At 40.5% G+C, this 11,227-nt stretch overlaps 1 protein-coding gene across 1 annotated transcript; it reads right to left on the bottom strand.

The window, feature by feature from the left end:
• Positions 1–3,201: 3,201 nt before the first annotated feature.
• On the bottom strand, positions 3,202–10,798 carry LOC134061729 (protein mono-ADP-ribosyltransferase PARP12-like). The gene is made up of 10 exons (XM_062517486.1): positions 10,737–10,798; positions 10,027–10,071; positions 8,704–8,833; positions 7,799–7,964; positions 7,371–7,485; positions 4,549–4,639; positions 4,360–4,450; positions 3,882–4,012; positions 3,459–3,607; positions 3,202–3,260 (listed from the first exon to the last, which is right to left on the bottom strand). Exons 1-10 carry the CDS (start codon positions 10,744–10,746, stop codon positions 3,202–3,204), a joined length of 987 nt encoding a protein of 328 aa, XP_062373470.1. The 5' UTR covers positions 10,747–10,798.
• Positions 10,799–11,227: the final 429 nt, after the last annotated feature.

Raw genomic sequence — 11,227 nt, forward strand, 5'->3', positions numbered from 1 at the left:
TCCGAACACGAACGCGTTGTCTGCAGCAAGTGTAACTCCAATCTTAGGTTTATCACATAGAATAGAATAGAATAGAATATATACTTTTTTGATCCCGTGAGGGAAATTCGTTTCTCTGCATTTAACCCAATTTAACCGAATTAGTGAACACACACAGCACACACACAGTGAGGTAAATCACACACTAACCCAGAGCAGTGAGCTGCCTGCCCAACCAGCGGCGCTCGGGGAGCAGTGAGGGGTTAGGTGCCTTGCTCAAGGCCGTGGTGGACTGGTCGGGGATCGAACCGGCAACTCTCCAGTTACAAGCCCGAAGCCCTAACCAGTACACCACGGCTGCCCCAAAGATGGGAGAACAGACATAATCACTTTGTGGATTGTGCCTATCAGAAAACAGAGACATGCTCATAAAAATATTGGCAGTTAGGAAGCAGGTGTTCACTGTCTGTTCACTGTTTGCCCATCAGCCATTTCTAGTTTACACAGGTGTGCTACTGTAGCCATGTGTTGAGGCAAACAGGACATTGGTTCCTGCTCCTTTTTGTTATCTTATGTTTGCTTGGTTTGGCTTAAGACTACTTCAATACTGTAATAGAAAGTAGTATGCACTAGTACATTACATTTTAGGATGCATTTGTTAAATGTAACTATTGTTGTTATTTGTATGTTGCTTCCGACAAAAGTGTCTGCTACTGTAACAATAACCATAAAGTGACTCATTAACACAGCCTCAATTCTGTCTCTATGTATTTGTTTCTGTGAGCAGTGGAAAAACAAGGAGTTGCGCCACACAAGGACCCAAACATATTTCATGGTGAACTTTCTAAAGGCTAAAACGATATATGGGTTGTGACTTAATGAACATGGGAAATTGTGGGTCCCAAAGCCAGACCAGTCAAGATCGCTGCTGGTCTACACACACATGAGCAGCAGAAGTGCATGTGGTTCAAGATCATCATCACACAAAGACACACTTCCGTACCCTTTCCTGTTTGAGGAGCGCACATCCAAATAACCACGGTGACCGGCTACCTCCATGTCTGCTCTCACACTTTGATGTAAAGCACAACTCAGACACATCTTTGTCCAAGCTCCCACCATAATCATCCTCAATTATAGCTGGCGTGTTCTAACTTTAACTGAAACAAGAAGTGTGTTAATAACCAAAGTTGTGATGGCATGTTTAAGTGCCCTGCATGCTATGATATAAGGAGTGGTACACTGCTGCATGGTTTACAACACGTTCCCTAGTAATTGTTATAGCCTATTGTAACGTAGGTGCGTTTGACTAGTTGTATCGGACTCCCATAATGTGTGTGAATGTTGGAATGTGCAACAATGTCGGTTTCAGTAAGTGTACTTGCGTTTACCTTGTGGTGTATGTGTTAGCATGTGTAGTCTTTCATCGATTTTACCTCTTGTGTTTATCCCACTGTGTTGTAGCAGCTACTGTATGGCTACCCTGTTTGTGTATTGTGCATGTGACTACCCTTGTGTGTTCTATAGGTTTGGTGGTTGTGTAATCCTCTCTTCTTTGCTAATAACATTTTTGATTGGACAACATTTTTGTCTCATCAATCGTCACAATCCTGTAACTGATCTTAATTACTGAATTGTGCATTCCAGCTGTGGTGCAAAGCACTCACTCAACAACACCCTTCGCAGCTATAACAGCTTCAACTCTTCTGAGAAGGCTTTCCACAAGGTTTGAGAGTGTGTTTAAAATCTACTTGTAGGTCACAGTGCTGATTGAGGAATCTTGTACTAACTTTTTAGGTTGCACAAAAAGATGTCCAAGTCCAATGACATTTCCAAAGGAATAACTTTAATTTAACAAGTATACAGCTCTTTTAACATATACAGTAAATAGAGTAAATGTAAGTCAAACTAAGCATGAAGCTGAAGAGAGAAAAGCAGCTGCAATTAAGGTCCAAAGCTGTGCACTTCTCTTCTAGTCAGTCACACCTCTTTCAGATACAATTCCTATTTCCTCAATGACCTGTAGAGGGCACATGCTTACAGGACTAAGTGAAATACAAAAAAAAAATTGGTCAATCAACAGCATATCACATATACTTACACATTATTCTTATCACCCACCCACAAACACCATATAGATACATCCACAAATAAAACCTGATCAAAGAACTTAAAACTTTTTTAGCCCCCCAACGTCGTCTTCCAGGCAGCGCTGCCACCGTCGACTAAGGCCTGGTCTTAAAATCCTAACCCTAACCTTAGTGCCTTCCAGGCAGTGCTGTCTTGAAGACAACGTTTGGGGCTGAAAACACCAAGAAACATTAAAGAAAAGCCTTTAGACCAAACCGAATATGGTATTTCACATGCACAATCTGTAAATTCAACAAGTATTTCAAATCAACGAAAAAGCTCATAATAAGACCATGCATAAGACCATGAGGGGACACTGAATTTTATTGTTGATTTGCTAGTTTCTGAAAGTGGTTAATTAAATCAGAAACTCTCTTTGTCTCAGTCTCTGGAGAGGATGGCGCTGTTGTGTTGTCAGAGCCCCCTTGAGACGCTGTAGACTGGGTCGTGGTATCAAATGCAACCGAGGACGATAGCACTTGTCTGGGAATGGGTGAAGGAACCCAGGAGTTGTTGTGGGGAGGAGGGCCAGAGACTGGGGGTTTTATCTCCTCTGACAAAGTAGAGTGAGATTTCCATCCAGCAGAGGTATCCATCTGATCCTCCCAACCAGGTAAAAAACATGCTGAATGTGTTGGCATATGTGTGTTATCTGTAAAGTGTGCCCTGTATGGCAGGTCTCCGGCCACCGGATTACTACTAATTCTATCACTGAAATCTATAGTATCTTCTTCAAGTGTAGAGATAATTGGGCGTCCCGTTGACGTAATGCTGCAAGGAGTCAGGTGAGAAACTGAGGTGTCTCTCAAAGACAGAGTATATTGGATGAGGTACTCTGGATAAACCTGATGTTTATCAAACACAATAAATACAGAGGGGTTTACCACATTGTTCACACAGCTGTCATATAGCTTGTTTGGAGGACGGACATAAGTACTTCTTCCTTTGGTGTACTCCCCTAATAAGACCCTACAGGCAAATATGGATTTGGTCTGTGTCTGGCCTGTGAACTTGTGTGAGTGACTGGCATCTCTGGCGAAGTAACTCCCTAAAAACAAACATGGCAGAGATTTAGATTAGGTTAGATTAGATTTAACTTGTCATTGTGCAGAGTACAAGTACAAGAAGTGCATCTCTGGCGAAGTAACTCCCTAAAAACAAACATGGCAGTGTAGTATACAGGACAGTTGCTTTACAGAATGTGATTTACAGTTATCTAAAGAGGGGGGGGGGGGGTCCTGTTGAGGGGCTTAGCTGGTTGGTTGTCACCGGGATGCAGAGCTAGAGTTGTTGTTTGATAACAAACATTAACCTAATCCATGTTCAGACTAAACACACTTAAGACCCACCTTTACCATAGGTGGACCCATGGGTTCCACAGATGCGCCAGTCCAAGCTATGCTTACAGACATCGTCAATTTCATTGGAGTTGATTCCATGGAAGAGGATTTGTTCATTGGTGTTTCCAGAATTCTTTTTGCTTATCTGATCTGCTTGCCTGTAACACAAATGAAATGTTATGCAATCATATGCAGATGCTAATAAAAACCAACACTCAAGATTACTATTTTGTCAAACTACAGTGTAGGTAGGGACAGCCTACCCCCACCTGCTTATATGAGAGCACATTTTTCTACCTGGATCTATTCCAAAAGGAGGTGGAAATGTTTACAATCCAATACATTCCTGTCTACACACATGGGCAGCCAATTATCATGTAATCTACACTATTACAAATAATAATGTTTCAAATGGAACAAGTGAGAACGTACAAATTGAAAAATTTCCACAAAGGCAGATTCTGGATTCTTTCAATACTCAGAATGTCACAGCCTGACATGGTTCTGTCGAAGATATTGAAGATTTCAGCGTATTCTGAAGATGTTGTATCCAGTATGATTCTCTGTGTAAGCAACAATAAACAGAAACACCTGTCATACTGTATATATTTCCACAAGCTGTAGGGCAGCCAGGCCTTAAGTCAAAGGAACATGCAGGGGATTGATGTATGTAAGTTAGCCTACTTTGGGTTAAAGCATCAGAAGCAAGTGATGCTTCATAAGCTTGCAATTTGCATAATATTTAGAATGGAAGGGAAACTGTCATTAACAAAGTGTTATACGTACCTACCTCATCATCCCAAAGGTGATATCAAATGTTTTGACTAAAAGAGAACCAAACCTTCTGTAGCTCTTTAGTCTGTCAAGGGCATTATGACTTAAAACTAGACCAGGTCCTATAGAAGCCTACCTCATATCCATCTCTATGCAACAGACGAGGGTCCCAATAATCCGGCAGAAACATTGGGGTAATTGGTGGTGCTTTGCTGCGGTATATTTCACTGGGAAACATATTGAAACACAATATTGAGCATCATTTCAAAAACGTTTTGCAACAACCTTAATTTGGATGAGAGGGCACTGTAAAGTTATCACTTACCAGGCTTTCTGGATGTCTCCTTTTGAGATGAACACTGGTCGTCTTCTTACAAGTCTCTGTGTGCTAGTATGGATATTTGTTTGAAGCATGTCTGTAGAAGCATATATAGTACATCTTTATAAACAAGTGAGCAGGAGGTCCGCTTCAAGATGGTGCATTTCCAGTCAAGTAGTCACGTGAAGACTGCTTCATTGTTTCAGCATATAAAAGTCTGTGTGTTATCTGTGTGTTGTCAGATTTAGGCGACCATTACATTCTATTTTTTGCTCTTTCCAGTTAATTATCGTGTCATGAACAAAGTCAAAATCAAACTGCCTGTTACTGACTGGTCTGGCAATCATAACGTCAACTAAAGTCACACCTTAATTCTATCACTTGAAATACGGACATAGCAGGCCACACAGTCACACTCAGCAACTTGGCTAACTGCTCAGCTGACCTGTCACGCCCTTGCCTGGCTGCTCGGTGACCACGCCAGAGACCATTTATGGAGAGCCGGTCCACTCGCTATTAACTCCATTGTACCTGCAGTTCCAGTTGCAGTTCCTCTAGGGGCGATCACGAGCTAGTGATCAAGCAATGGGGGTCTATGGGGCTAGACGGATAAATTGGTCTGTTTCACCTGGTTGTCATTAAAAAATCGAAGATTGGATTTTAGTTTCTGCAAGCTCAATATGGGTTATAGGTCGAAAGTTGAATGAACAATTACTTATGGCCCTTTGGTTTCTCACAGGCTTGGTCGTTGTTGCCCATAACACACAAGCATCCTGCTAATGAATGACGTCATTGACAAGTTTGAAAGGCTTTTTAGAACAATTAAGGGACTTAAAAAATCTAATACTCAGCCATGTGTATTTTCTTTGACCCCCTTTTCACATACAATATTCCGATTTGTACCCAAAAAAATTATATCCAGAGAAAAGTGGATTTTAGGAGAAACTCCATTCACCTCCATTCGTTCTCCACTTGCTCGCGATCGCCCTCTAGTTGCAGTACCATGCAGAAGTATTTAGCGAGTGGTCGTTCTCCCCCAATTAGCCCTTTTCACGTGATGTCAGACGAAGCGTTGCTGGGTATCCTCCGGCATGTCCAGCCGCCAAATACTACAGAAGAAGAAGAAGAAGTATTCATGGGTTTCATCAGGTCCCTTTCCACAGGTGTATACAATCAAGCACCATGCAGTCTGCATTGATAATCAAGGTGCTTGATTGTATACACCTGTGGAAAGGGACCTGATGAAACCCATGAATACTTCTTCTTCTTCTGTAGTATTTGGCGGCTGGACATGCCGGAGGATACCCAGCAACGCTTCGTCTGACATCACGTGAAAAGGGCTAATTAGACCACTTCCTCGTTCTCACTCCCCTGAGTGCTAATTGGGCTCACCTGTCCAGACTCCCATTTAAGCTCCCTCTCTGCCACAAGCTGCGTTTCCATTACAAATATGCGCAAAAACTTTGTCGATATTGTCTTAATGTCGAAAATCACAATTCGGCTAACTAAATTAAAATCTTGTGTATTCTCGCGTGCTGTAAGTCATTAGGAGACATGGCGGTTATCAACATAACCCAGATTTACACTAAATGCATTCAAATTGCCACCACGGCACTAACGCTGATTATCAGTCATTAGGCTATAAGCCATCAGCGGAGGAGGCCTACGTTTTGGTGGGGCAGAAACATAAAATTAAAAATGACATATCAATCACAGGAGTTTGTTATAGGCCTATGCTTAAATCATGTCACAGCCATGTCAGTGGAATATTTCGTAGATCAGCCCAGTTGATTAGTTTCTAGAACTAGAATCTAGAATCTAGATTTCTTTCAGCACCGTTCTCATCACGTTAAACCAGCAAAGCAACGTTGTTGCTATGGGTAAACAAAACTAGTTGAGCGGTTGCGTATGCAGCGTTTTTGAGAAAGTGTTGTCGGCGAGTTCAGAGGAGCTGTGGATTCAACATTTTAGAATGACACGAGCCACTTTTAATGAATAAAAATATATATTTTTTACATTATTCTCCCGGAGCCACTTCCTGTCGACAGTCTTCTTCGTCGGTTTCGTTCCTCCTAACATCCGGTTGTTGGATCACGTGACTCGTTAGATGCGAAAAAAGTGTTTCCATTGCAGTTTTGCGAAATATACAAATTTCGATATGCTCGAAATATCACCTCACCCGAGCGCAAAAACTTTTTATCGAAAAATGTGAGTTTTTTCGAAATGTGTGTGTTTCCATTCACCACATTTCTTTTCGCAACTCTTAATTTGCGCAATTTAATGGTCAATGGAAACGCAGCTACAGTTGGTCACCGAGCGTCGTCAACAGTGGCTTCTAGTGACTCTGTGCCTATACGACTCCATCGTGTTTTTTGGTGGAAACCTTTTTCCTGAGATTCCTTGGACTCTGTTTTTGGACTCTGGTGGATACAACTCCCTTATTAAGTTGAGTTTGCTCTGGTTTTGCATCTTTCAGTTGTTACTTTGATTCTGTGTTGCACTACTGGTGCTTAGACATCTTTTATTTTGTCCTTTGTGGTTCCTCTGAGCTTTTGTCCTTTACCTACTGAGCCTTTGGATATTCTTTTGTGACTTTAATTTTGAACAGCTACAACTTTTGTGTGGATCTGCCCCCTGTGAGCTCTGAGCAAATAAAGCCTAGTCCTTAACTAATTCCCTGTTTGCCTTTTCCTCTATGAGTGATTCCCTGACACTACCCAGCCTAACTTTAATTTACTGCACATACGTGTGTGTGTGTGTGTGTGTGTGTGTGTGTGTGTGTGTGTGTGTGTGTGTGTGTGTGTACTAATAGTAAAAAGGTATCGTACCCGAAAATCTCAGTTCATATTGACGACTTCCAGCAGTGAATGTTACTAGGTTTTCACCATTGAGATATCGCCTCTCCAGCTCTTCACTTGTGATGGATGGAGACTTTTTATGAGCCTGCCAAAAGGGATGTGGTTGTATTTTTACAGTGGATAAATAACACAATAGTTTTACTTGTCTACTTTTTGGTACTTGACAAGTTATCAATATTTATAGCTGTTCATGAATCATGAACCACTCTCAACAAAAATGTCAGATAATCCCTGATCTCAATAAAAGGTTAGTCCCAAATCTGAGATTTATTTAAATGAGAATACCTGGTACATTATGGATGAAGTTTACATCACTTGTGATGGTATACTTGATGCACAGTACTGTATATAGGCTACATATGTACTGTGTACTGTATATACCCCCCCCCCCCCCTTACCATTGGTCTGAACTCTCTCCATTTATCCTCCGACTCTTCCCAGAACCACACCCACTTTGTGATCAAAGATGTGAGAGAGTCAGGTGCAGAGGCATTTACAGATAGGCGTTGAACTTTATCTGATCCACAGGTCATTGTGTCAAAGTACAGGGGTGGCATTCTGACACTTAAAATAAAAAAGAGTAATATTACATGTTTGCCTACTAATTTCATTCTGCAACTATAGGTCCCTTCTTTGATAGCACTTAGCTAGCCCAGTTCATTCATTAGGATCTAAACAGAGATTAAGTTACAAGCAACCAAACACCTTCATGGTTTCCTATTAAGATACAGTTCCATGAGTAATCACACGACCAAGTATGGTGAGACAAAATAAAACTTGGGAGTTTTTCTACGTGGGTATAAGAAGGAGAACTATAAGATGTGGTGGACTAACACTTGGGAGCACTTCGACTCGGCGCAGTATCCTCACTCCAAAGTGAAACTGAAAGTGCAAGAGTGACGATATTACTGCGCCGAGTCAAAGTACTCCCCAGAGTTATTCCGCCACACAATATATAATATCCCTCTTACCCACTTAGAAATGCACCATGTTTTATTTGTCTCACCATACTTCGTCGTGTGACTAATAGGGAAAACATGAGGGTGTTTGGTCGCTTCTAACTTCATCTCTGTTTGGATCCTAATGAATGAACTGGGCTAGCTAAGTGCTATCAAAGTAGCGCCGCGCGCCAGAGCCTTTGAGTGCACACATTGAAACGTGAGAGGTATGTATCAACTCATCTTAGTTAAGGGAATTATGTCGTTTCATATGAAAAAACGGTGAAGTGTTCCATAACGTTACACTATGTACAGTACATTCAAATTAGGGCTCATAGAGTTATATCTTGTTACACATCTCTTACTGTTTTGTTTTCGCTGGGTTGCAGTAGTCCCGCTCTACTTCCTCATTGTTTGTCAGAGGGATCCATTGATTATGACTCCAGCTCTGCCACAGGTAAGGGGTGCTGCTATGAACCTTATCACAAAGCACATCTGTACACAACATGATAGATACATTAAATATTGGAGGCATTAGAAAAGGCAGAGACTATTTACACCCGGGTGCAAATAATCAACATTACTTACACCCGGGTGTAAATAGTGCAATAATCAACATTACTATTTACACCCGGGTGTAAATAGTGTAATAATCAACAATACTATTTACACCCGATGTCTAACATCCATGTAGGCTACCCTGTCAATAGGCCTGTGTATTTACCAGCTCTACAGTAGGCTAGGCCTAATTTAGTTTTTAACAGTTTCTAGCTGTTTTGCCATGTCTGCGTTACTTGGGAGTGATTTTACAAATATTAGGCTAATGAGTGGTCATGTGGTAGCTTGATCAAAGCAAGCTATAGTTCAAAGAGTTGTTTTCTGAGTTGTCTTCCAGGCAGCACTGCCACTGTTGACTTAAAGGCACTTAATCCTACTCCTAACCTTAATCCTAACCTTAACCCATGCCTTCCAGGCAGCGCTGCCTTGAAAACAACGTTGGGGGCTCAAAACACCAAGAAACCTTTCTACTCACAACTACTGTAACTGTACTCATAACTGAAATAAAACTAGTCAATCTTTGACAGGTTCAAAAAGCACAAAATCTTATTTGCCGCGAGGTAACGTCATCTAAGAAAAAACAAGTTTTTCGTAGCCTACTTAGCATGCAAAAAAAAACCCATAGCTTCGGCAAAGAATGGAACCTGGGTCCCCAGACCAGAAATCCGCTCACCTATCCGCTGCACTGCTCTCCATTAGGTAAATATGCGATAGGCTACTACTAATCTTTGACTGACGTGTTATGGTTGCTAGGTAACGGTAAACATTCGTCGTATTTCTTGATTTTGCTTACAAACGGACGGCTTTACCCGTTCACTGAACAAGGTTTATGGAAATTTAGCACCACTTTACCATCTAAAATATTATTTTAATAATCCTAACTTGTTAGATTTAGGATTTAGGTTGGCCATCTCCTGCCAAGATGTTCCCACTATGTTGGATTTCAGGTTTGGGTGCAAATAAGAAAATGCCTCCATTCCACTATTTACACCCGGGTGCAAATAATCACTCCATTAGAAAAAATAGAATGACACGTTCTTATCAAGCCAAAACTGACATCAAAGAGGTTACACTCGTAAAATGACATGCCTTTGTTCTGTAGTTGTATGGAGATTATCTTACATTCTTACCGGCAATGCAGAGATCAATAAGATGCAGGCAACAGATCTCATCGCCTGTTGGAAAAGCTACATTAGTAAATCTAGTTTCACACAGATGGATCAATAACCATATTTCCAAGATTCAATTCCAAAATTAAATTCTATAAATGTCTTAAGAGGAATGTGTTTCACCACAGTTGTTTCAAATGATACGTTAAAGTGAGAAAATGCATCTAAAATAAAATGAATTGTTAAATTAATGGTTAATTAATTGTTAAAATCAAATAATAATGAACACGAAGATAAAGCAATAATTAATTTCCCACAGGCTTATGGCCATAAAAGTGTCACACCGACAGTGAATATACAGTAGGCTATGACCAAAAATACCAGATGAGGATTTGTAGTACAAGTTTGTAGAACAAAGAAAATGAAAATAGAAGGAAACCCAAAGAATTGTGAATCATTTGATTTACAATATTATTTTTGTCAATTTAATTTATTCAGTTTCTTGTCTGATATGGCCACAATCCTGTCAGAATTGGTAAACTAAACTATCTAGAAATTTGGCAGAAAGAGAGCAATTGTTTTCATGTACAGTAAATCGTGTTTTACGTAGTCCAAGAGGTATCACTAAAATGTCAACACTGCTTTTCAAATCTTTGGATTAATGTTTTGATACTACTTTTCAAATCTTAAATGTTAAGTAGTGTTTTGGAAATGGTTAAATGGCCACTTACCCATTGCCATTGCATTGACAAATCCACCGTTGAATGTTATAACGTTGTGTGCTTATCCGTCATTGAACACAAAACTGGTTTTGGTTTCATTTTGCCACTAAAGGTCATAACATTCCAGTTAGACACTTCCCAAAGGGAAACTCCAAAAGGGTAAAAGATATTTTTTTTGTCTGAATTCCACCACACAGGCTACATAAACAAACAGTTCAAGTATTAAGTTAGAGAACAATACAACTGGTCAGCCTTGAGAAAAGGCTCTACAATGGAAGCTTATGGGGCATGAGGGTAAACAGCTTGCTTTTGCCAGGCTTGAAATGCTATGAATTACTGTCAACTAGCCTATTCACAGTATAGCTATCAACTGTCAGGCAGTTTTGTAACACTGGGGTGAAGCCCTTAAAACGTTAACTGTTCAATAGATAATGTACAGTAATTTCCAATGTGTCTGGTCAAGGGAGGAGCATCTATGTTGGTAAGTCACTGAAACATTC

Source organism: Sardina pilchardus, chromosome 17 (genome assembly GCF_963854185.1).
Source record: "Sardina pilchardus chromosome 17, fSarPil1.1, whole genome shotgun sequence".
NCBI classification, from domain to species: domain Eukaryota; kingdom Metazoa; phylum Chordata; class Actinopteri; order Clupeiformes; family Clupeidae; genus Sardina; species Sardina pilchardus.

Coding starts and splice junctions, on each gene's coding strand:
- LOC134061729 (XM_062517486.1), bottom strand. Junction 7,965..8,703: donor AACCCAGCGAAAACAAAACA/GTAAGAGATGTG, acceptor TTTTATTTTAAG/TGTCAGAATGCCACCCCTGT. Junction 4,013..4,359: donor TGCATAGAGATGGATATGAG/GTAGGCTTCTAT, acceptor TTGCTTACACAG/AGAATCATACTGGATACAAC.